This window comes from Rhodnius prolixus, unplaced genomic scaffold (genome assembly GCF_049639745.1).
Source record: "Rhodnius prolixus isolate KJV_2025 unplaced genomic scaffold, Rpr scaffold_30, whole genome shotgun sequence".
Classification (NCBI taxonomy): Eukaryota; Metazoa; Arthropoda; class Insecta; order Hemiptera; family Reduviidae; genus Rhodnius; species Rhodnius prolixus.
In genome coordinates this window covers 1,072,516-1,099,400 of record NW_027411638.1, presented here as the reverse complement: position 1 = coordinate 1,099,400, position 26,885 = coordinate 1,072,516, and the positions used below count along the sequence as shown (strand labels likewise).

Genomic DNA, 26,885 nt, shown 5'->3' with positions numbered 1-26,885 from the left:
TAATGTGCTACCAAGCTTCCGATGTCGGAGCACCAACGACGCAGAAGATTGAAACTAAAAAGTAAATGATGAAAGTTACAGACATATCTCTACTTTTTCGGTAAGATCAAGAGTAAGGCATTCGATAAAAAAGAGCAAAATGTCATTCTCTGGTAACTCCAAAATGAATTTTCCACAGAAAATGTTTTAAATAAAACTCTAAGTACAAGTACCATGTTCAGCACTTCCTGTTACCTAATATTCTTCGAACTTAATGAATCCATTGAGCAAAACATTTATTCTGTAACAAGAGATAGATTCAATGAAGTGTCCTATAAGGAATAAATGTTTTTCAAAACGCATCTACTTTTTAAAGAGTATATAGGGGGTTTGATCTTAATACATTTATTTAGGTCTATCACTTCTAATTTGTTAGGCTTTTTTTAGAAAATACATTTTTTTTATTTGGGGGGGGGGGTGAAATTAACTTTTTGCTTACAGAACTACCACTAAAGTTAGCTTTAAAAATATTTGTTCTAAGATCCCTGTGAATTGATATTTTTTATACCTAATGAATTTGGCAAAATATTTAGTTCTTATAAATTCCTATAAAAGTGTAAGAAGTGATTAATTTTATGGAATGGGTCATTCTTTATAATAGAGCCCAATGTCACCCTAGCGGACCACCCCTAAAAGGAATTTTCCATGGAGAATGTTTCAGATAAAAGTGATAGGCCTCAACACTTGTCTCAAGTTTATTAATTTACACTTATGTTGAACTAAGATTCTTCCAGTTTGGAATTTTTGCAAAAATTTATTCTGAATAATATCACACAAGTGTTAGAAACGTAAATTATTATTGAAATCAGGGCACTTTAGGGATAAACCTACCACCCCTCCATCTACCACGGAACCCCCTAAAAATAAATTTTCTCCTAGAAAATTTTTTCAAATAAAGGTGATAAATCAAGTAGTATGTTTAGGAATACTAACTCAATTTGAAATACTAGATTTGAAATGAAAATCGAACTGAGAGTGTGGGCCAGCTGTAGGTGTACCTGTGCCGGGCCCCCACCAGTGCCTGATGTCATCACTTGGCTTGATAATGTACGGTATGTAAGATGGCGGAGTGAGCTGGTTAGTGTGTCCACCAATATCCCGTACGTTTTGAATGGATTTAATCAGCGGACTATGCCTAGGAGACGTAATGGAGAGATCCCTTTGCCCGAAGGTTGGGATTTCGCCCGTGATTATGATGGAAAAGTCTATTTTATTGATCATAACAGTAAGAAAACGACCTGGATAGATCCTAGGGATAGGTAAGTGAATTTTTCATTTCAATAACAAAAGGATTCATTACAATCGAATTTTTTCTAGCACCCCTAAATAATTTTAATTATTTCTTTAACAAGCCGTGATTCACACCTTTGTATAAAAGTGCCTTAAAAGAACTACAGTAAAAAAGTTTTAATTAAGCTAATTAATCCGCAAAGAATTTTGTTTTTGTTCACGCAGAGATATTTGTGTGATAGTGCTGCCGTCTGTTGCAAAACATTCCAAACCTGTTACCTCAATATATTTTGCACTATTAATTTCTTATAAACCAAGTAATAATCGTAAAAAACGGAGTCGTACAATAAAATTAACGTAATTTTGCGCCCAATTAAAATAATTTACATTAAAATTACTTTTTATTTATTCATAAAAACAACAGTTTTTGGAGTAATATTAACCGTACTATGATAATAGTTGATAATGGTTGTCTTATAAATGATTTCCAGAGATATTTACTTATGATTTATGTTGAATTTTAAAACAACAAATTGAGAACAAATGTAACAACTTTCGGGTATAGAAATAAAAAACGGAACAGCCTACCTGTTTAAAATCTTGCCGTTATTGGCCTTTAGAAAGAGTGGACTCTAAGGGGAAATGTGCAAGGTGCAAATCTCGTTTCTGACCTCCAAATTCTATCTTACCTGTTTGGTAACGTAGGCAGACCCTGGACAGGGATTCCTCTGAAAATTGGACGCTTTTTTATGTTATTTTGTTCCACGTAAGTACACTCTAATCGAGTGGCTCGATGCTGAGTGTGAAGATCAAGACCACAGACAAACCTTCGAGAGTTCAAACAAAACTTCGTTCAACTTCATGCGATTCATTTGCTCAAATATGAATATCATAGGCATTGAGAGAAAGTTTAAATGATCTAGGCTCTCTGCTCTGAAATACCTCACTTTGTAGCGTTGCACAATCCTTAGTACCGCACTTGGGCTGCATTGTAATAAGCGTGCAATTTATCTAAATAACTTGTTCTCTCTTCAGCATCATTTCCCGTTGACCGCTTCAGAGCGATCAGACACATTGTGGCCAAAAAAAAGTTGCCTGGGACATTTAGAAAAATAACTGAGACATTATTTTTGCATATGGAACATTTTTCTACTGGGATTAGTAGAACTTTTAAAAATTTTCTGTTTCGCTTATCTCTCTTAACATATAATATATAATAGTACAAAATTTTGTCAAAATAGTGGCGCCATAATAAGCCAGTAATAAATGGAAAACTAGAAATTCCGAGAAATTTTATAATCTGTTCTCATACCCTCTTGTTTACGCCGTCTTTACATTAATTTCCCTTTTAGAATGAACTAAGTGTGAAGTCTTGCATATTGCGAGTTTCATTATTGGGCATTAATGACTAACAAGCCGAAAAAACTGGCTCCACAATAGAGAGAAGTTAAAGCCAAGGAATGCCATCATTCAAAGAAGATTTGGCAGCCTGGGTCCCTGAGGATATTATTTAATTATGTTACTGTTCTGATTTGTGAAGATTGGAAAACAAAAATGATAAATGAACTTGCTTAATTATTCTGCTCAAATTCCTTAGGCTTTGTGATATTTACTCCATATACTTAAGAGTAAATATCATAAATAGAAAATTCAATACTACATCCCTATAAAAAAAAAAATTATTGACTTGACGTTGGCATTAGTTAATTTATAATTCGATTTTTGAGGTTAAAGTAAAATAGTTGTTTAATTCAGTGGATGTTATGAGTATTAAATAAAACAATAGTTCAATTCTGCTGTGGCAACTAATTTTTGAAATATACTGGTATAAAATTTGTTTGATATTGCGCCTAGGCTAGAATCTAACATATCAAACTTATAGGGTGTTCCGTTCTTTTCGTCTTCACCCAAAAGTGTAAGAGACTATAATGTATGGAGTGGTTAGAGTAATTATAGGATTCGTGTAATTCTTTAGTTTATTTCTTAAAAATTTAGTGGGAACGAACACGACTTTTATTTTGCAATTTTGAGAATTCGAACTACTCTAATTATTAAAATATTAAAATTTTTACTACATGTTAGTTGGTTACAGTGTTAGGTACGTCACTGTAACAAAACGGTATGTTTAAGAGAAGCGTGGCATACCTACCTCGAATGGTCTAAAATCAATGCTGTAGGAAAGAAAAAGTCTCGAAAAAAGTGATAGGCCCCGATTGTGTGAATAGATAGTATACCATAAAAAGGATTTCAATCGTATCAAATTTTCGAAATCGTATTTTTGTTTGGAAATACAAGATTTCTGTTAGCCAGAACTCGAAAAAAGGTTTATAGCACACGTACTCATCGAGTGTGTGTGGTTACAGAACATCTCCAAAGACTGAAAATCGCAGTTTCTCTTAAAAAACAAAATTGGTATTCTGTTTTGGCACTATCGTCGTTTCTGGCTTAAGATTTCGGTGATATTATTAAAGAATTTTTCAGGTTATTGTGATTGTCTTGAAAATTAATCCAATGAAACTTCCAAAACTTGAAACTTGAAAGTGAAATTTTTAATACTGTTTACTCACCTAAATAACTTTTGCTTTTTCTGTAACATTTTCCGGAAAAATTGGTTATTGGAGTTTTCAGACAACTTCAACTTTTAACATTTTTTAAAGTACCCCCGTTGAACAAGTTACCGTTCGTCACAGTATCCAGCAACTTGCAGCACAATAGCAAAAGCATATCATGAATTCAAAATTTGAAGAAAATATTTTAAAAGAAAATTTGACTTTACTAATTAGCTTCTAAAGCCTCCTGAAGGGTAGTGTTCGAGGCTTCAAAGCCTTCAAATTATTATTCTCACTTCCAAAAAGAACTGCATATGTGTAAGAGGATGTGATAACTTGTGGAATTCGGTGTGTCGTGAGCATTCGGGCTACGTTTATCGTAAAGCATGTGATTGTTTCAGAAAAAAACTGCATTTATGTGATGGTATAGGCAATATCTGATATAAAATCTTAAGTGAGCAATATTTTCTTTTTTCGAAAAATAATTAGGAAAGGCTAGTGTAGGATACAATTAAAAGGTAATGCGTACTGTTTTTCTTCTTTTTTACACTTTTGTTGACCAGGAATTTTGTAATTTGTATTCATAATAATAATAAAAAATCTTAGAGCACTCTTTTAAACAAATTTCTCCAGAAAAATGTTTCAAATAAAAGTGAGTGGTTGCATTAAGCAGGTGGTAGCACACCAAGTTAATCCAAGTACATGTTTTCCTTTTAGAGAAAATTTAAATACTTAAATGTTATTCTGTATAATCCTAATTCCGGTTCACAATTGGCGTCAAATTTGGGATTCTACAACGCTCTTATTTATTTATTTTTTTAATGATTTAAGGCGCGTCAACATCAGTGGTTATTGGCGCCCGGAGCTTTTTTCAGTATTCTCTCGTTACAGGCGACACTGTCCCATCACCGTACAGTGAGCTGTAAGAAGCTTCTAGGAAGAGAAAATTTAAGAGCCAGCAGCTGGATTAGAACCCGGCATCTCTGCGTGGGAATCCAATACGCTAACCGCATAGCTAATCCCTTCCCTGCTCTTACTATTATTTGAAATCAAGACTGCGGTACAGTACATTGTTTTAAAGGTGCTCTTAAGAGGGAAGCCCACGTTGACACTCTAATTCAAAGTCATCTTTTTTATAAGTTTCAGATACCCCTTAATAACACCCTTTATTCCCCTTCACCAGGCTCGTAAAGTTTTTTTGTTATCAATTTCTCCAGTTAAGTTTATTGAATTGAAAGATATTCCACGTCAAAATTGATTTCTCCATAAATTTCAAATAAAAGTGCTGAGCCTTTATATGTATCTCTAGTATACTTTATTTTCAATATTGGAACAATTTTGAGAAAAACACAACAAATTGAAACTTTGTTTCAGTGCACTTGGTTGACGGATTTCTGCTAAAACCTCCTTGTCCAGAAACGACAATATTATGAAAACGGAATACTAAGTTTAAGCTATTTTTAAAAGGTGTATTTCCTGTGTAAACACAACTTTGAAAATGTGACATGATTTCATATTTTATACTTACAGTGAGTAAGAGAAAGTAAAAATTTAATTGAATATCAGAATTTATTGTGTAGAATAGTTTTCGGAAATAAACATCTTAAAAAAGCCAACCTGCAGAGATATTTCGTAGAGCACAGTAAAAACTTTTGCCATAATAATCCATTTAAATTGCCCTGAAATAGATATGATTTATGACCTACTAGGATTGCTATGGATTCACAAGCGTGAATGAATGCTGTTACTAGATCTCCCATTTGTTGTAAATGTTAAAATTGCAAATATATAGTTTGAACATTATTCAAGGATAAATAAACTTGTTAACTCTTTTCAGGTACACCAAACCTCAAACATTTGCGGATTGTATAGGGACGGAGCTGCCTCTTGGATGGGAAGAAGGTTACGATTCGAATATCGGCGTGTACTATATTGACCATGTGAATCGTGAGTAGTCCGTTATTTAATTATTCTTTTTTTTCTGATAAAGCTAAGAGTAAGTATTTTATACAGATTTTAAAATTTGGAAAAACAGTTCGAAATATATTCATGTTATGAGGTTCCTTGAACGTGATAAACCAAAAAGTACGATAGTTATAAAAATCAACCTATAAAAAGAGCATGTATTGCATTCGATGTTCGATTGGGTCAAACGGTTATCCCTTATTGGTTTTTACAACGTGTTTTTGTTGTGCAAGTACTTTAAGATCGCCGTTTACACCGAAAAAAACTGATTGTGTTCAGCTTATTTGCACCCCTTTAACATAACCTCCTTAAAATCAATTTTCACAAAATTCATTTGAAATAAAAGATGCAGATTTTCGTGTTACATTTTTCACTGAATAAAGAAAAAATGTGCCATTTTTTATTTATATATAAAAAAAATTAGAATGGCAACCAAACTTTTTTGTGGCAGAGGTTTGGTTATATCGATTAATTTTTAATTTTAAAACTATTCTTTCATCTAGAATTAAAAAAATCACATACTTAATGAGATTGCTTCTGAGAATATGTTATAAAATAATTTAGTCAACATGATCTCTTTAAACTACAAAACTATCGTTAATACTTTCAACTTCGGGCGGTTCTTGGCAGTTTCAGGTCAGAAGAAACGTGAGGTTGGGTGCTAATCCGGGGTGTAATATCTCGTCAAGTCCAGGAAAACAAGTTTTTCAAACTGAGCTAGTTGCAGTACATTTGTACTTTTGAAATTAAAGAAGATAATCGATTTAACAGTCGTAATTTTCTCAGACATCCAGGCGGCTCAATTGGCTATAAAGTTCTACGTGTTAATCAAGGAGTGTAGTACAAAAGCGGACATTTAGTACAAAAGCGTAGTGAGACGACACTATCTAGTCTGGAAACGTCCTTGAGTTGTCCTCAAAGGGATTCATTTATGGCGAAGGGGCGCGCCTCAGTGGTACATCCAATAACGCGTAGGAATAAAACTAAGCGAATTATCAAGTTAGAACTTTCAATTATTTTCACATATGACTTACGCTGTAATTCAAGAGCAGCACGAATATCAAGGCTTGAAAGAGTAAGAAATAAGAAAGAAAATGAAAACTTACAAAAATGTGCTGCAGAAGGTGGAGAAAAAGATGGTACGGCCATATAAAAAAATAATGGCAGAATGGCTAAGGAAATCTTAGCTAAGGTTACATGGGATAGATCTAGTTGAAATCTGAAATTAGAAGAAATATTTGGTTGAGGAAAACCTTAGTATTGAGAACTTCCTTAAACAAAAAAATTATGCTATCAAACTCAGGGCTCCCAAAAATAATACTTTCTCTTTTAGGAATTTACATTCTAAACATGATAAAATGCCAGAAATTACCTATTTTTGGTAGAATTAGATCACATAAAGTTTGCGTATTTTAGTGATGATCACATTTTGTACTTGTAAAATTGTAACGAAAATAATTTCTAATTAAAGAGTCTGTCTTTTATTTTAAAAAAAAAATTATAGAAACTTCCAAAAAAGATAATTCTTTTACGCATGCGCCTTTTATAACAAATTTCTTACTGAACTGCTTCAAAAGGATAAATTTTTAATAAGCCCTAATTAGAATGTAGTTTCATGCCACTTTTAAGTTCTAAAAACTTAATGGGAGACTTAAAAAACATAAAACATAATAAAATTGTCAACTGAGTAATATGGTTTTAAAAATTCATTTCGTACATTATAGGTTACTTGCGGGCTACATAAAATTGGTTGGTTTATTGGATTTATTAGATTAGTATAGAAAAAAGTGAACAATAGAGAAGTATTGCAAAACATAGTATGTAATGCACATTTATGGCATTTGATGTGTATCTTTGATGAAATCCAAAACTGAAAATTTACCTTATAGATTAATAAAATTTTAGTGAAAAAAGACATGCGATTAAATTAAAAATAGGAAGTTAGTAAAAACATTAATTACCAATTTTTGTACTCTGAGACATGGTGTTCAGAGAAGTAGCTGTATGTTGTTAAATAATCGCTGCCGTAAAACAGTCCTCTTCTAGCCATTTTGAAAATTAAAATTATTCTCAGAACGCGGGTTAACACTCAAATGATTTACGCTTTCGTAATGTACCGGTAGATGGCTCCATGACTGCCAACGTTTGAATTTAAAAAAAAAAAATCTATTTAGCTTTTTTTTTCTAAATTCCATTTTATTGACACGGTTGGTAATATAAGCAAAAAAAAAAAAAACCTGATAATAACAAAATAAAGTTCTTTAAAGTAGTATAACAATTTACAAAGATACGGTGTATTTACATTAAAATGGAAGTTTGCCCGCGCAAATATATTTCTTTCTAAACAACATATTTTTTATTATTTTGATTTTTGCAAGAAATTAAAACGCTATTTTTTTCAAACTCCGTATTTCAGCAACACATTTAATTATCGTAAAACTTCCTATTAATTTATTATCAAATTAAGCTTGATAGGTTTGCATATAGGTTATACCTTCGAGGAAAGCGTATTCTCACTCCTCTCCGATAACTACCTTAATGAATTTTCCGTGAATTATGTTTTATATGCAAGTTATAGGCCTTCACGTATGCAATGAGCATTCATTGACTATAGGAAATCAGTCGTACGTTGTCTGAAAAAATAAAGACAAAACCAAAAACTAATCCTTAGAGCATAATAACCCATAGGTTCATAGCCTTCCCCCCCCCAAAAAAAACAATCCATGAAGTTTGATCGATTTTGACGAAATGCTTTTGTCAGGTCCAATGATGTCATTGTGCGATTCGCCCTAATGTATTCCCTTGAAGCGCGACATAAACAGTAAATTTTAACTGCTAAAGGTTTATGTATATGCAGAGTCCGTTATACATAACAACTTTGACTTTTAATTTTAAATTGAGTTTTTTTTTGCAATATTACAAATTGCATCGTGTAAATCTGCTACAACCTTAAATCGACCTGGATAGAATCTTAGATCCCTCTCTCATGTTGGAAGTAAGCAAAATAACTTTAATAATAGGTTATTTTTGCAAAATTTATAGATTAACGAAGAATTAAAGGTAGATAAATATCCATTTTCTCCAGCAAAATCAAATTACTGTTATCCTTAAAGGTTATTTGCTAGAAATTTGAATATTGTCAGCACTTAGGTAGATTGCAATCGTCTTAAAGTGCTAATAAATTAATAAGGTAATAAGTACTTGAAAGAAACCGTTTTCAATTCTTATATCCTTAAAAAAGTTCTGAAGGTTGTAATTAATAAACAATTTTGTGAACGAATTATTTTTTATAGAATGTACCCAGTTGGAAGATCCTCGTCTTGAATGGAGAGCAATTCAAGAGGCCATGCTTCGGGAGTACCTACATACAGCTCAGGACGTTTTAGAGGTTTGTATTAAATAAATTGATCATCTGTGTCAAAATCATTCATTTGACTTCGTTTTACTACAGTAGAATAGGTGGTTATTCTTACTATAGTTTCCATAGTGTTTTGTTAATACTACCTGCTTTTAATATCAGTACTTTGGAGGTATACAAAACGAAGTCCATTTTCAAAATTTAATTTTTTTAATGTTTCTAATACAATTTTTTTTTTTTTAATTACACAACGAGCGTCTATGTTACTTATTATCCACCAAAATAATTCCCGTGAGCATATAAGTAAAAAACCGCAAACAAATCTTTCATTTGCTCTCCTGTAAAAAATTAAAAATGTGGTATAGTGTTGTATACCTCCTAGGTACTGATATTATTAAAAGGAAAAAAGCGCTTTAAATTGTAGCTACCTCTCTCAGTTGGTAAGTATGTATCTCTCGCTCGGAAACCCTCTAACAAATATTTTTTTATGAAAAAAATCTAGTTAGAAACGACTTCATAATAGCATATATATGTTATTAAATTTCATGAAACGAATAATTTTTAGCAAAAGGTAGTTGAACTCGATATTGTATATATTCGCTCTAATGGAACTATTTTCAAAAATTGCATTTATAAAAAATCAGGGAAGGGAGTAGCTCAGGGATTAGCATATTGGATTCTCATGCGAAGATCTCGGGTTCGAACTCATTCGCTGGCCTTTAGATTTTCGCTTTTTAGAAGCTTCCTATAGCTCACTGTTCGGTGATGTATGGTGTTGTCTGTAACGAGAGAACACTGCCCGGATGCTGACAAGGCACTGAAAAAAGCTTTGGGCACCAATAACCTTAAATTTTGACGCGCCTTAAATTAGAAAAAAAGGGAATGTGGCACCTTTTTTCGTCAGCCGATTTTCTCAAAATTTGTAATTGTGTTCATTAATACTTGTTTCAGGCCAAGAAGGAGATTTACGACATTAAGCAGCAGCGACTTTACCTGGCCCAGGACGAGTACAACCACCTTACCAACGCGCTCAACACCTCGCGAACCTCTTGTAAGTTTTAGAGTTATGCATTTTATCTTCACTCTCGTTGAGTACACATTATTAGCTACAAATTTTAACGTTCGAGAAAATATAATAACTTCTTCTTTGAATTTGAAATAAATATACCTTATTGAGTTCAAACATTTCATTTTTTGGCAAACACCGTGGTAACCGACCCAAATCCCCAACTGGGAATGAATATTTACTGAATGGATATTTCAGTTTTTCAATTTGACTTATCTTTGGACGATCATAAATCAGTGGTGTCCAATTTTCGAAATGGAGTTTGCACAGGAAATACTTGTTTTGTGGTCCCCTGATTTTTTTGTTTTGTTTGTTTGTTTTCTTTTTTTGTAATGCATGGTATGTATGTATGTTTTTACAGAATATCACTTAAACATAAAGAGAATAAAGCTACATCTTGTTATTACTTTTTGGCTCTACTGTAATTTCCGATAAGGTTTTGCATAGATATACTTGAAAACAGAATTAGACGCTAGTGTAGTAACTTGGTGAGAAAAGTGTATTATGTATTTACTAAAAAAAAAAAAATACTAGTCGTCCTTTAGGCTCTAAATCAGTTGCTTGTGTAGCTAAACATGGTCAGTAAAATTCAGTTTTAAGTCAATTTGTCAATTGGATATGTTGTTGATCGATTTCCACGTGCATCCAATAAGAGGAAGAAAAAGTGGAACGCATAGATTTTTTTTGTGTTGTATTTACCACTACTATAGAAATTAAAGAGTACTAATATTTATGCGTGTATGTTAGTGTGTTCGACATCCAGCAATGCCAGCACGAAGTATGATCCCGACCTTCTGAAATCAGATGTAGCCTTGGCTAAGAGTCGGGTCTCCAGGCTGAAAAGGGAACTGCAACAAATCAGAGCAGAGATGTCTTGCACCCAACGTGGTGTTGAAACTCTTACCTCGTAAGTAAATTATCAAAAGAACTCCAATTTATGTGTATTTATGAATGAGTGATTACTAACTCCAAAATTTACTGCAACTTTTGTTTCCCTTTGCGAATATGGTTGGTTGATTTGATCGAAAACTGACAGAAAGTTTATTTTTTTACGTAACATAAGTAATTGTAGTAATAGTAAATTAGTTATTGAAATAATCTCTGGTCACCAATGATCTCAGTTGTTGACGCGCCTTAAATTAATATATAAGTACATAGTAAATGGGGAAATGATAAGGTTTCAGATGTATATGTACGATCTTAAGCAGTTTCACCCAACAAATAATTCATTTAGAGCGCTTAATAACAGTTCTCTCGTGATATTCGCATTTCATTTGGACTCGATAAGTGTAAAATATTAATTATTTCCATAGAGAAGTGTAAACTGTCATGTGAGACTTACACATGAGGAATGGATAATTGTACTGTATTATTTTACTCAAGATCTCAAAACAAAAAATAAATAAATAAGGGCTTTATGCAGTAAAGAAAGCAGTTGTTAAAGAGTTCCTGGCGTGTGCGAGTGAGCATGTAAAATTGATTCAAACTCAAGAAATTTGTTTGACAGATTCTTTACAGATTAGTTCAAAATCTTGTCAAATACTGGCTTAGAAGACTTCATGAGAGAAAATAAGGGTTGTACTAACAAAGTTCACTAAGAATCCGAGAAGACGAACATACTGAGATTAACCTTACTTTCAGCTAAAGGAGGAGTGGTTTAATAGGCAAAAAATCTTCTGAACAGAGAGTTAGAGTACTCTCAGCAAACAAAGCAAGAATCTCCTATACATCAAAGTGCAAACCTGCGTACTCGAGCTAGAAATTATCGGACGCAATGTTGAGATACGTAATTACTGACAAGGGGGATAAGCGAAGAGAATAGTACAGTATGGGGCAAGGAAGGTACCCCATGATTTGGACCAAGTTGGCATAGAAGGGTGGAAGTATGTAAAAATACCTCCTGAAGACTAAGGGCTTCCTTCCAGCTGTTTAAGATTGAGTGATAATAAAGAAAAAGATCTACTGCAAGCGTAGAATTAAAAACAGAATAAAATATTAAGTTTTAAGCTTGAGAAATAGTGGATTTCGTTGATAGTTTACCCATCATAGCGCTTATGTTTTTCTTATTCACTTTAAATGCACATGTCTCTCCCTTCATTCGCTGACTCCAGTCACTATTATTCATTCTACAAAAATGTTTTACAGGAGATTCAGAATGTCCGCTTCATAGCTCGAACTCACATTGTAATTTATACCACGCTATCCTGAACTTTTTTTTCTCTCTCTGGCATTCATTCATTGAGAATTACATCCTTTGCAGGGCATAAAAACAGCTTTCTGCCTTACATCAATAAGCATTCAAACATTCATTATTTTGCTGCTAAAACCAGCTAATTTTTAAATTATGTTAATTGTTGTCATGTAAGTGTTTAAATCAGATTTTTGGTTTGTTTTACAGTGTAGGTGAAAAATTAAATGGAGGTTGTTACAATATTACTGAAGCTCAAGCAATGGTTGCTGAAGTGCGGGAGATCCAGAGGTCACTGTCGTCTGGAGAACAGGAGCGAGGGGAATTGATGAGGTCGCTGGCCAAACTTAAGGATGACTTAACTAGACTACAACTTGGTGAGAGTTCACCAGATGTGTCCACACTGTCACTTACATCTCCAACTCTGCCGAACACTGCCGACAAATTATCAACCGCTTCGCAGACAGATCTGTCTGGAGAGGTAGCTGTATATGTACCAAAAAATGGTTTCAGTTTGTTTGTTTATTGTGCTTAATAGTAACTTCTTGTCTAGCTGGTACCTATAGGAACCCGACTAGCGGCCATGGCAAGAATGAGGCTGGAGTATGACGAGGCCAGAAAGAAAATACAGTCAATTCAGCATCAACTTGCAGACCTCGAAGAGAAGGTTACTCCTGGGCAGGTTGAGAGCGACAAGGACAGGTATATCACGCTACATTCAGAATTTTTCGGATTTGTCTTAAATCTGGAGAAGCATGGCGCTAGAGAAGTGGGAACTCTTAAAACTTAAGCGAGTTTTTTTGTTTCTCTTGTTGCAAAATCGGATCTCACTTGCGCAGTTTTAATTAAATAGTATCCGAAATAAGAGTACACTGTTATTACAGACTGCTGTTGTTCCAAGAGAAAGAACAACTTCTACGAGAGTTAAGGAGCATTACTCCGCACACGAGGAGCGATGAAGAGATGATAGACATCCAGAACGAGATCCGCAGATTGGAGCAGGACTTGAATACGGCTCTCGAGATGTCCAACAGAGCAATTACAGACAGGTACATTCTTCACTCACGCAATTTTCCCTTAAAACAGTAGGACAAGATTGCAATATGTCTTGAAAGCACTGAGAAAAAGTATATAAATGCTTAGGTTATTTTTATTAATTATTCTCTATTGTTATTTTGTGCCCAGATTGCGTCTACATGAAGAGAAACAAGTTCTGCTTGGTGGACTTCGTGACGCTCTACGAACTATGACTTCGTTGGAATCTCAGCTCCGTTCGCTTTCGGCGTCCACACTTTCTGTAAGCTCGAGCTCCTCGCTTGGCTCCTTGTCAACGACTAGTTCTAAGGGCTCCCTTTCTTCTTCACTGTCCTTTACAGACATCTATGGACCTCCACAGTGTTACTCTAGCTCTTCGGACAAACCTGTGGACATGGTGGATCTGCATAACAGGCATGTCTTTTGTTTAAAACTTTGTGTGACATAGATTAGGTTTTAAAATTGAAACTAGTATTTCTGGTTCCTTAGTTGTTTAAAGAAATTCTGAAAATATTTTCAAGAGAATGGTGTTCTAATTGTCAGATTTTTGTCCAATACCTTTGTATTGAATGCGGTGTTAGTTTTTAATAGAAGTGTCAAGTTGAGCTCACTGTGTTCTTTCAAGAAACCCGAGTCCACATTGACCCTCAGTTCAAGTGATGACTGATTGATTTTCTTTATGATTACTTTCTCTTGTTCTTTAGTTACTGAAAATTTCAGCATCTATCTTTTTGTGGATAGATATAATAATTTTTCATACTAGCCAAACGTTTCGGCGCTCTAAGCTCCATAGTCTGTTTTTAGTGAAGACTGTGAAGGTAGGCTTTATATATGTATAACAATAATACAACAAAAGTAGTCTCCATATTCAAGAGTATTATTATTATTATTACATTCAGCACATCCTTATATGAAAACTGAATTATTGTATAAATTACGCGTGCGTGCTGAAACGTCTGGCGATTTCATAAAGGACGATTTTTCAAGATGTTATATCCAGTAATGTTGTTGTTACGATGTGTAAAGCTCTTAGTGTGCTGGCACTTATTTAATTTGTAAATATAAATACAAAAATAAACATCTAAAGTTGTGAGAAATTTTGCTGCATCAATTTGTAGATTTTGCTATGCCCCATCTCTTTGAGAAGTATAGCAAAAGTTCCAATCATAATGCTGATTTTTGTTTTGAGTATTGAACTCCCTACTGAATAAGTCTTCTCGTGCATCCATTGCTTGTCGATGTCCAATCCTCTGCGACTATAAAGTTAAAGAGCGAGATCTCATTAAAATCACTGCTCTAACAAAAAATTAGCAGTAGGTGCTAAACATGTGCTTAAGCTTTCTACGAGAAGGGAATATAACTACTTAATTTATTTGACAAATGAAGGAGAAAGCATCTAAAGAAATAATTTTATGAATGTCTGTTTTTTATTATTTTAATTTTCTAGGGTTGAAAGGCTTCTAAGGGGTGAAGCTTGTGGACTTCCACCGGCCTACGAAGCACCTTTAGCGTCTTCTCAAGATAGCCGCCCTACACGGTCACCTCCTCTGTCACCTATATCTGAGATGTCGCCTACCCCACCCATTGCTTCTGTATCGGCAGCAGTATCTGATGAAAGCGTGGCTGGTGACTCGGGAGTTTTTGAAGCTTCTCAGAGGACACTGGACGTACCACTGGACACTGCGCAAGTCCAGCTTAAACTCAGGCGAGTAATTTTAATTGCAGTTAGATTCTAAGTTCATTGTAGCATAATAATAAATACACTTATGAACTCAAAAGTTTATAGCAGCTTTACTAACTGATCAGTCCTTGCTCACAACTTGAGAAGCTAACATCGTTTTCGGCACAACTGCAAGTCAGTTTGATACATCTTATTAATTTATTACACGTTCCCTAAGACTTGATAAGGTCTATTTTCATTCCCATTTCATATGAATTCTCAGACCTGATTTCAGTGTTATTAAAACATAACTTGTAAAATTCCTCTGGAATAAGGCTTTAGCGTGAGATCAGATTGTGCAACTTTTTGCGTTTATCAAAGCGTTAAATTAAGAAGCTGAGTATTTTACTTCACGTCAAATAATGTTTCTTTTTAAAAAGTGCCATTTTACTGAATCTATTTTATAATTCCCTATTATTTTCTCGAAAATCACTTCTATACCTTGCTTTTCCACTTTCTCATATAAGAGGAAGTATTAAGTCTTGTACCAACCTTGTTTTAAAGAAAATTCATTTTAGGACTCTGGAAAAGAGAGAAGGCTTACTCCAGAGTGCTTACTGAATTTTACGGTATATATCTTAAGTTAACATTCATTCTCATTGAATATTTGGTAAAAGTTTAAGTTTGAAGGAAGTATGATTTCTTCAATGATTTCCTAGCTTACGTATGAAGTGTATTCAGAAGACCGGGGGCTTTTGCTTGAACTCTTTTCGTGAAAATTGATTTTCGGGGAGGTACATTGGACATACGTCACTCTGACCAATTATAAAATAAAATCATTCATGAAATAACCTACATTATTTATTTTAATTTGTTATACATATGCAATTTTCCTTTTTAAAACTTATAATAACTTCTACTATGATAAAAACAAGTAATTAATAATAATAATAATAATAATTGTTTTATTTTTAGTTAATATATATACATACCTAATCTTATAACCAGAAAATCATATTTACACAAAGCATGGACAGCAGTCCATCTGCTTGACCAATTCAAATTCTATTTAAAAATTTACAATTTACAATGGCAGTTAAACTTACCGCATAATTTCAGTTATATTCTATGTTCATATATTCTAATAAATAGCTTGTAAGTGTTATATTCTTGTATGAGAAAGCTTCTGTACTTCCATGCTCTAATATGATAATTATATAACTTATCCCTGTCAGACCATTTAAATATTCTATACACTCTTGATTCAGTTAACGCTTTCTTTCCAAGCCATCTTACTCTGAATTCAGATAGTACAGTGTGATTTGTTCTGCGGGTTAAATAATAATCTAAACTCGATTATTAACAAAGAGCACAATTTATTTGTCCTATTACACTACGTTACACATACGTACATATTAAAATATAACCTCCCCTCTTCAATCTCGCTCCTCCAGCCCGCGCCACAGTCGCTACCCCTGACAGACACTTACATAATGAAAAGTATCTTCAATAACCGACTGGTTACACATGGAACACAAATGAATAGTTTCATCTCTAGCAACATTAAAATTCAGATTTAACAACTGTCCTCTTAATTTGAAAATAACTTTAATAAAATTTATTTTAAATTTATCAGAAAAATAATTGAACGAGTAATTATTATTTATTTTCAAAAGTGAGAATTTACTGAACTCAGCGTCCGATAATTTGCTTACGGTTGACGGATAGAATAGACACTATTGTTATTCATATTTTGTCATGTTTGTTTAAAGGTATCCTTGTTTAACAGATATTCTTCCAAAGAAAGTACCCTTCACATTGGAATAGAGAGGGCAAGAAATTTGGCAGCCTTGTACATACCGGATCAAGCTCAAGTGTAAGTTGTTTTCATTTATTTTGGCACTTCTTAATAGATTTTTGTCCAGTTTTTGACAATGTCTGGTAAAATTTAAACCAGCAAAACTATGCCTGATCTTTGAACTGCAGAGGTGCATATCACGTGAAAATCTAAGGGTAGGATTGTTGATTGATTCAAACTTGGTAATCGAATTCAACTTTGTATTGTTCCGGATTATTCTTATATATGTGATTTCATTAAGTAGTATAAGTCTTTGATTTAGAATTATTTTTAGTGATATTTAGTATCTTTCAGTTTAGTACCTCAGATATTGCATCTTATTGCGATTACCAAAACGTTAAAATAAAAAGCTAAGTAAGTTCAAAATAAGTATTTTCTCCTTTGCAGTTTTATAAAAGCTGCTCTTCTACCTGGATCTTCCCAAGTGACCAATTTCTGTTCTACGAAACCTATCTCCGAACTGGACAGACCCAGATTCTCCGAGAGTTTCTCATTGCAGGTTACACCGAATAAACTGTGTACAAAAACTTTGCAGATCAATGTGTGGTCACTTGCGCCACAAGGTCATACGGAATGTCTTGTTAGTACATTGCTTTATTATTTTTATTGTACAATATTTTAGTCATTTGAGATAGATTTCATTGCGGGTTGTTTCTGACCAACCTTTTATTTAAAAGAAATATTTATAAATTTTCTTACAATAACTTATCTTTTCATTTAATACTTTTTTACCGTTAACAATACAGGGCTGTGCACAAGTGAGTCTGGCAGACTTCAGTGCTGAGTGCGCCCTGGTTAAGTGGTACAACATTTTGAGTTTCAAGATGATGGTAGGGGAAGAAATCAGTCCTTCCAGTAAGATAGTCGCACAAAAGGAGGAGAGTAGCGACGAGTCAACTATCATCTCATCTCAGACGTCAACGTTGACAAGAAATCAAGGTATATTTTTAGTTTGACAGTGGATTGGATGGTTTTACAGATTATGAAAATACATCAAGCTGAATGAAATCTTCTTCACCTCCTCTAAAAACGTAGCTACCAGTTTTGGCCTAACATTTCTTACACCTCTTTCTGTGCCTACAAAATCCCGTAATCAAATCTGTCAGCACTCAAAAGCCTTTTCGAACAGTCCCTAAAGATAACTTCAACTTTTATTTGACATTTTTCTTTTTCGCCATAAAAATTGATTTTATGGAACAGCGATTTTAGATGTGCAACTTGCACTGCCAATATTACTGGAATTGACGACATCAGCGTTCTACGTAAAGTGCAATATTAAAAAGTCTGTAACATTTTAAAATATAATGTCTCATGAAACGTTCTTTACCACTTACATTGGTTGGCAAGTATGCATTTCTTTTCTTTAGCTGTCAATCAAATGTTTGTCCAGGCTATGGAGAAACTTCACAAGGAGTTAGTTCTAGACTAGAACAGTTAGAAAAAGAAGACCAAAAGAATCATTTTGATTTCGAGGCCGACCAGGACGAGGAAGACGAAGATGACGACGATGAAGTCGATGTAGATATTGAAGAGGGTATCGAACTAATATATAGAGATCAACTTAATCAGGTAAGAATATCCACTGTTTGGGCTGTCTTTTGTTTTTATCTTGTGAAACTATTTTGAGTCATAATCCTTATTTTTAATTTTTTTTGTTAGCAATTAGGCAACCATGAGGATGGATTGCATTCCGATATTATACTGGAGGATAGTGCAGACGATGCTGCCTCATATAGCTGTAAGGAAGACAAGGAGACGAACACGGAGTGCGTGTTTCTGCCGGAGAAAGGCTCCAAAGGTGGCGTGCAGCACATCATTAAGAGGTCGCAAACTTTTTCGCCCACTGCCACCAATCAGTACATCTGCAGGGTAATTCTACTGATAGTATCGTTAGGACTTATCAGTCAGTTATCAGATTATTTAGTATCATGTAGTAGATTTTCATTTATAGAAGTACGATAATTTTTCGTGAGCTTCACACTTTTTTTTTATTTCTTACAGCTGAACCGAAGTGATAGTGACAGCTCAATGCCTTTATATTCTCGTCGGACGAGTTCTGGTATGACTTTTGAACGTGGCACGGTCGAGAGGAGATCAGTTCGATGGCGAGGTGGCCCGGCCGGCGGACCACCGCGGCCTCTGCACTCGCGTCCTCCTCGAACGTCACTGGACCTAGAACTTGATCTGAGAGCACAGCATACTCGGCTGGACCAATTGCAAGACGATCTGGCTAGGCTTAGAGTGCTGAAAGCCAAACTAGAAGTTGCTAAGGAGAAGGGCGACGTGGAGGCTGCAGCCTGGTTATTGGACGATCAGCACTTTCTCTCTCTTATCGCACAGGTAGTAATAATTAGAAAGACTAATATTCTTTATTAAAAGAAGATGATGGTAGGTTAGTTTTATAACCACATATGTACAGATTGTGTAGTTTCTCGTGAATGAGGAATGGTTAGGGTGTCGTTTAAAAACTTGTCCTGAAGAGCCATTACTGCGCTAATGGCAGTAATTGAAGCAGATAAGAATAATAAATAAGACTAATTATTCTTTAGTGATTTTGAGGATTCTTTAGTGATTTTGAGCATTCCATGTTCAATATCGTGTCTTTTTATTAAGTCCACACTAACTGAAACCTTGCTTATGCAATTTTCTGGGAATTCTTGCTATTACAGATGAGAACATCTGTGCTGGAAAGAATAAGAGTTAGGACAGAAATTATACAACCACTTGATATTTTGAATCGAGTACAAAATTACCTGTGATGCCTTGATTGATTATGTATATTTTTTTCACAAGTCGTTAACATTATAGGCTGATAAGAAGAGTGCAGACGAGAAGAAAGTAGAAAAGCTACTGAAGAAGACATCGAAAGAAATTTACAAATTGCGTAAAAGTAAAACCGGTAAAGGAAAACCAGACCTAATAAGCTTTAAGTAAGTAACTTTGATAGTCACGTAAATTCATGTTTGAATTAATTTAATTTAATTTTTAATAGTTGAATGAATTGTGAGGTGTAAACTCTGAAATCTAGAGTTTTTAATCAATCAATAAAACTGCTTTTAAGAAAAATTGAAAAAGTGTTAGGTCCACAATGCTGGATAATAGCTTTGATTTTATGTTTGAAAAAAACTTTGAGAATTTTGAAACAGAAAAATTTGTTTTTTTTATTACAGGATGTTTTGTGTGTATTTTTCAGAGAGAAGATGGCCTTCTTCACACGTCCAACAGTGGGCATCCCGCTTGTTTCTCTGAGATCGCTGGACGTAGATTTGGAAGACCAGCCTGCAGAGCAGATAGCTCCAAGCTCTGAGTCCAGAATGCAGGACCCAGCGAGCTCGGTGGCCGGCCTCAGGGTGCACGTATGATATAGGAGGGTGACTCTTACTCTCCCCGTCCTCTCCTTTTGATATGGACATAATAATATGGGATCCCATAGTGATAATTCGAGCAAGGAAAAATTGTGATATTATAGTTGGGCGCGCGCGCATATATATATATATATATATATATATATAACATTAACACTCAAACACACACAGAGACATATATTTATATATAAAAATTATGATCTTAAAATTAAATAAATAAAATTTCTATTAGATTAATTTTAAAAAAAAGAAAACATGTATAATTTGTGTAGAAATTAATTTTTTTTTTATTTTGTTTAAGTGAGTAAACACAACAAATTATGATTACTTCATACACATATAAGTTGGAACTATGCCCGATAACAACTCGGCTTTTGTGAGCAGACTGCAGCTTACATGATTCTTCTTAAAGGGTAATCGTTTGTTCGTCCCACAGTTTTTAAAAAATTAATTTCATTAAGGGTTTTTCTGAGAGGCCAGCGCTATTATATCAGCTTCTCCATTTCTTCTGTTCGTACAGGAGTCTGAAGAGGTACTGACGATCCCAGTTAGTTTTATAACCACATATGGACAGATTGTGTAGTTTCTCGTGAATGAGGAATTGTTAGGGTGTCGTTTAAGAACTTGTCCTGAAGAGCCATTACTGCGCTAAGAGAGTCTGTCAACAGTACAAATAGGTCGGTAATCTATATAAAAATTTAAAATTCCCAATAGTTTCTGCTTATAGAAAGTGGGAGGAATTTTCTCTTTTTTAAGCACTCTCAAATCCAACCAAATTCGTTAATTTCTAACCCCTCCGCTTGAATATTCTTTAAGCTCTGACGCCTAGTGGACGCGTCCGCGTACTTTCCTGTAGAAACTAGAGGTCTTCAGGGCTTTCGACTAAAGTTGGAAACAACAAACGGGTGAGGGTTGGTTTCCTCCATTTTCCAGTGTAGTACGTCAATGATAATTGCTCTCGCCCAGTTGAGGTGGGAGAATTCCCGCTTTTAAATAGAGGCTTTGAAGGGGGGGGGCTTGTTTGAAAGGCACCAGTAAACAATCTAATGTCTTCATTATAAAGTTTAGCCACCATCTTAAGCCGTGACCGCTATAAATTTGGGATCCATAGTCTAATTAAGAGCGGGTGAGGCAAGTAAAAAAGCGCTTTAAAATTTCCTGTTCAGTTCCCCATTCGTACAATGTTGCAATGATCTTTGATCTTGTAGCATTCTGTGTTTGCCCCCTTGCATGTCTGTTTGGTGACTGAAGGCAAATTAATGTGAGAAAAGGGCACTTCTCCCAATGTTGTTCAGCTCACATATGCGAACACATGCTGTTTTCGGTGCCGTAAGAATGAGGAAGCACAGTTGGAAGTTCTCTTGTGAGTCGAAACGTAACTCTGTTCGTCCTTCGCCTATTTACTCTCCTGCACTCAATGAAATCGACAAGAAGCGAGTCGAAGCACATGCATTGAGATCTTCGACCACCTTGTTATTCTTACTATGTGCTTGATCCGAACCTTCTGCTAATACTGCCTGCTTGATACTTTACATAATCCTTAAGTCCGTACTTGGACTGCACTGTGACAAACTCTGTAATAGATTGGTAATTTGTGGCACTTCTTCCGACACCACCGCTTGACCATATTATTCCGATTTTAAATTTATGTAAGGTTTTTATAAAATAATGTCTAAAAATTGGTTCTTTATGAGAGATTTATCAGAACTAAGTGATCAACAAAACAAATTTAGAGAACTTTAAACGTGTGACTCAATTAGCCAAGATGTTCCATTTTATTTTGTCTCTTATTGTGTAGAATTTTGTTCAGTTAAAACATTTTTACTAAAAGCCTACTTTCAAGAAGATCTGGTCTTTTAAAACTGTAGTGAATTTAACAGGAAAGAGAATGTCGTTAAAGACGCACTGTTATTATTATTATTATTATTATTAATTTTATTTTATTATTATTTTTTTAAAGAACTACCTCTTAGTTGTAAGTGTGCAAGTCTGCTCATCTATGGCCCGGTTGCCCTAAAATTGTGTACCATTGTCATTACTTTCACAAATTTTGTAACTTATTTTGGGTAAATTATTTATTTATTTACAATATAACTTGTGTTAAGTAATGGCGAATGAGAAATCGGTTGCGCTGTGCTAGTCAGCAGGTTGGAGCATGCTTAAGATATAGTCTATTTTTGTGAACATATGTATACTCTTTTTTAAAAAAAAATATCTGATATTAATTTTTTTAAGCAAAACCACCGTAGTTCATTTAGTTATAACTGCTTTTGGCGATTGTGAATTATGATGGCAACAACGTGGTGGACACCCTTCTTTCTTACAACCTTCCTAGCAATGTAGCTTCAGAATTTATCTTCCCCTGTTACTTAAATATTTGATATATTACTCCCTTGTTAGCTTTCACCGGGAGTCTAGTAATCGAAAGATAAGTCATCTTTTATCCAACTATGCCACTTGAGCCTTTCCTCTGTATAACTTAAGATGATTCCTTACGCTATCGATGTTCTGCATGAATGATTTCATAAATATGGTTATTAATTAAGCTGCATCTCAAATAAAAATTTTATTAAAATAAACCAAATGTATGTTCCCTTGTATAAATCAAACTCATTAAAAATAAACCAACTTTGAACAGCCCTTCCTTAGTCCAGCAGTGTCCAATTAAAGGTTTTAAGCAGTACTCTGAGAGATAATTATTTGTTTTCTGCCTCAAAATTGATCCACTCCTCCAAAGCTGTATAAACTAACATTTATTTATTCAAATAAAATAATCCACCTTAGTGTACGTGCTCATTTCGGATTGTGCTTCGCCAGACCTTGGTATTTATCAAATTTAAAACACGCTTAAACACGACTGACGCGCTGAATGAACATTTGAAATCGGTTAGAATAAAAAAAAAAGTATATCTTAATTTTACCATTAGCTAAACAGACTAGATAGACATCCTGCGATAATTGTGTGGTATCTCGCTAAACAGATTCAGAAGTCATCATCCCAAAAGAAGTCACCGTACGATGTATGTTCTTTTAAAATAGTTGATGAAGTTTAAATAAGACTTGTTATTAGGAGCTTTTGACGATCTTGGTTGAGCCTAATCTGGTCTCTCTTTGCAAAGACCTGATGATAGACCCAGTAGAAGGTGGTCTTTCATTAGAACAGTATTTTACAAAAGTAATCCATGACCTTAAAGTAGACCTACCCCGAAGGGTTCGCCAAGTGGGTTCCATCTTAACTCACATTCTTTGCATTGTTACTGAATGATAACTATTACTTTTGAACTAGTTGTATAATTTGAATTGATTATCTTTGTATAGAAAACAGATTATTTTACATGATGCCTAACTTATAATTTCTACTGTGTAAATACCTTTAAAATTAATTTAATTCGTGAAATAATTTTGTTTATTGTTACTTCTTGTTAATATTGTTGGCCATACTTCTTAAACTTGCATTCTTTGTTTTATTGTATAGTGGTATTATTTTATTATTATTACAGTTTGAACTATTGTTATAATTATTATTATTACTATTATTATTATTTTTTTTTAATTTATTTTATTTTCTTATAGGGCGTATATAAATGTATATTTATTCGTGCTCAAATCGGATATATTTTGATAATTCGATTTCTGTTTTCTTTTGAATTCTATTTGCATTAACACGTTCACTGGGGTATGTAAACTTATGTTGATGAATACCTGGTTGGATATATATATATATATATCGATATATATATATATATATATATATATATATATATATATATATATTATATATATCGATATTCTAGATAGTACTTGGATTTTGTTCGACATTAGCACATTTATATTCTTTAATTATCAACCGATTTCTAGATTTTCATTCATCTTCAGAAATTGGTGCGCCAGATTTTTGAAAAGAATTTCGACTTCCACCAAACAAAGGTTCTGTGATATACTACTTTATCACGAAATTTTTAATTTTTTAGTTTTATTCTATGACTTCTTTACTCTGTGAGACCTTTCTCAATTTTCTCTTCTCAAACATGAATTATTTGAACTTCTACACTTAGTCTTGGGTTTCAACTTTTATATATAAGCATATAATTATATGTATATAATTATTTATATATATAATTTAAGGCGCGCCAACAACTGAGGTTATTGTCGCCCGGAGCTTTTTTCAGAGCACTGCCAGCCTCTGGACAGTGTTCTCTCGTTACAGACAACATTGTCCATCACGGGGCAGTGTAAAAAGCTCTTAGGAAGAGAAAAACTAAGGGCCAGCAGCTGGATTTGAACCCGGGATCTCCGCCTGAATATCCAATACGCTAACTTCATAGCTAATCTCTTCCCTGCGTCAGCTCTTTTTTGGCTAGTCTAACATTTCTAAATTGTCTCATATTATTTCCTGTTCTTGTTTTTCCTTTTAATTCTCCTGAGGTGGGATCTCATCTTTATAGTTTGGAATTCATTTTTATAGTATGGTGGTGAAATGTCAAAGGTCGTTCTTATATGGCTTATAAAAACGGAAGAAATGGTCTCTTGTGAAAACAACAAATGAAAATTAGCCTTTAAGGGAATGGCAAGTGATGCATGACTGCACTTCATATTTAACAATAAGTTTTGTATTTTATTATTGTATTCATTTCGACGTCATTATTCAAATTATTCAATCCGAAATTGAAGATTTAATTTTAAGTGGACTCCTAAAAGATAATTAAAGCACCAACGGACCTATTGGTTGAAGTGTATGGGACAGGCTCTGTCGAACGAACGCTATGCAAAAAACAAAATTAAAATTGAATTCAAAACATTATGAAGAAATTTGGCCTATTTTTATTTAAAACAGCGTATAATTCGATGGGAAATTGTGATCATTGCTTTAGGCGAAAGCGTGTTTGATTCTTTCTTTTAAAATGGCCAACTAATTTGAAATATCATTGGAAGTTTTACGGTCCATAAGAATCGGACGTTCAGTGATTGAAACAGCTATTTTAGTCATTGCGACCCCAGAGCATCCACGCTAGGCAGCGTACGGCAATGTTTCCTAGCAAGCTACAAGTTTTGGTCTCTTGATTTAAAGTTAGCAGATGTAATACCATCTCCTTATACCAATAACAGCTTACACCAACTTTTTGCTGCACATTGATACTAGCCTTAATCGGAAATGAGTTAAATGCAAAAAAAAAAGGTGTTAAAAAAAGTAAACGGAAGTGAATATGATTAGAAAATACGATGAATACGATTAGTGTAAAGGGAAAAGAGATGGAATATTGATTTTGCATCATACAAAATTTACATCATTATGAAACATGAAAGTATATTTTCTAATCGTTCTGCATTAAATTCGAGTTTTGCATGCATTGTGTAGTTAGGTGTGAGTTAGTAGGCCGACACTGTAAATTTAGGAGATGAAGAGAACATAATTGTCATTTATAAATATGTGAATGCTTGTTTAAAATATAAATTGTATTAAGGTAAATATTAGATATATTTTTAAATTGAGTCGTCTATTGGTTGCAACTAGCCAATCTGGGCAGTGAACGTGTTCTACGCCGGCTGCACAAAGTTAAGAACTAATTTGCTGTGAACCAGCAGAAAACTTGTATCAATCAGTGAAGTGCCGCATAGCAATAACATAGTTACAAAAATAAAGATACGTAGTTTGTTAAGAGTTCACCAAATTTGGTTATGTTATTGAAACAATGTGTATAAATTTATTTTACTATATGATGTTTAGAAGTCTCGAGTACAGTTAATATATTTCTTGTAATATATGTACATAATTCATACTTTATTTATCTCGAATATTTTTTTTTCTTTTTGAGTTAATTCGTTGTATTTTACTATATTATTATTTTTTAATTTAATATTTAAATTCAAATACAATACATGTTCCAAACAGTTTTCTTTTCTCTAGTGTTATCTATATTAAATTATATTTAAAACTTCATATTAAAAAAAATAGCGCTTCATTTTCCGAGATCATTGGTACATACATGGAGCCTTCCATCATTTCGATAGGACAACACTGTCGCGGTAGTACTTTCCTCTCAGCTATTGCGTTCCCATAGTTATATAGTTATACATAAAAGTATTTGCAACTGTTAGCTTCTTAACTTCTTGGTATGTGTCAACCATTCTCTTCTTTCTCTTCTCTAGAGTTGTTGCCGATAAATACTCGTAGATCGTTTTAGGAAAACTATTAAATCTGCTCAGATCTTGAAAGTAGTTTGTCTGTATCAAATTATAATTAAATAACTTTCGGTGAACGAAATCTAATAATCTTTTAACTAATGGCTAAGGAAAATGGTGATTTGAGGAAAAACAGAAACATCATTGTATTATTCAACTGGTCAGAATAACTGCATATGCCAGAGCTATGATCGTACAGTACTATTTGCTATTGGCGAGTATGGTCCCTACCATTTTAGCCGTTAAATTTTCCCGGAATGATGAAAACCTCCCTTCAAAAAAAAAAAAAAAAGTTACATCTGAATTGGTCTAACTTTAATCCATTCCATATCGTTATGCAGGAAAGAGTCAAATTCTATCCTTACAAGTGTAAGACTGTGGATGTCGTTGAA

The 26,885-nt window shown here is 33.9% G+C and overlaps 2 protein-coding genes across 8 annotated transcripts in view; one reads left to right on the top strand and one right to left on the bottom strand.

The window, feature by feature from the left end:
- Hcf (Host cell factor) overlaps positions 1–7,885 on the bottom strand; it is a 43,503-nt gene extending 35,618 nt beyond the window's left edge. For all 7 annotated transcript variants that reach the window (XM_074144008.1, XM_074144011.1, XM_074144009.1 and 4 more), the window contains exon 1: positions 7,745–7,885. In XM_074144008.1, coding sequence (XP_074000109.1) covers positions 7,745–7,833 — 89 coding nt within the window. In that variant the 5' untranslated portion in view covers positions 7,834–7,885. The remainder of the gene's footprint in view (positions 1–7,744) is intronic.
- On the top strand, positions 1,061–26,202 carry kibra (WW and C2 domain containing protein kibra). Its single transcript, XM_074144017.1, has 18 exons — positions 1,061–1,298; positions 5,656–5,765; positions 9,077–9,171; positions 10,093–10,192; positions 10,955–11,114; positions 12,606–12,876; positions 12,949–13,097; positions 13,280–13,444; positions 13,581–13,844; positions 14,878–15,135; positions 16,880–16,966; positions 17,336–17,528; positions 17,695–17,887; positions 18,339–18,517; positions 18,608–18,817; positions 18,950–19,288; positions 19,757–19,878; positions 20,142–26,202. The coding sequence occupies exons 1-18, from the start codon at positions 1,171–1,173 to the stop codon at positions 20,308–20,310; spliced, it is 3,192 nt and encodes a 1,063-aa protein (XP_074000118.1). The 5' UTR covers positions 1,061–1,170; the 3' UTR covers positions 20,311–26,202.
- The last annotated feature ends 683 nt before the right edge of the window (positions 26,203–26,885 follow it).

Bases quoted from the DNA above. Each gene is read 5' to 3' on its own strand.
- kibra (XM_074144017.1), top strand. From the start codon at position 1,171: ATGCCTAGGAGACGTAATGGAGAGATCCCTTTGCCCGAAGGTTGGGAT. The intron at 10,193-10,954 runs GTAAGTTTTAGA...CGTGTATGTTAG, and splicing joins CAACACCTCGCGAACCTCTT to TGTGTTCGACATCCAGCAAT. The intron at 11,115-12,605 runs GTAAGTAAATTA...TTTGTTTTACAG, and splicing joins GGTGTTGAAACTCTTACCTC to TGTAGGTGAAAAATTAAATG.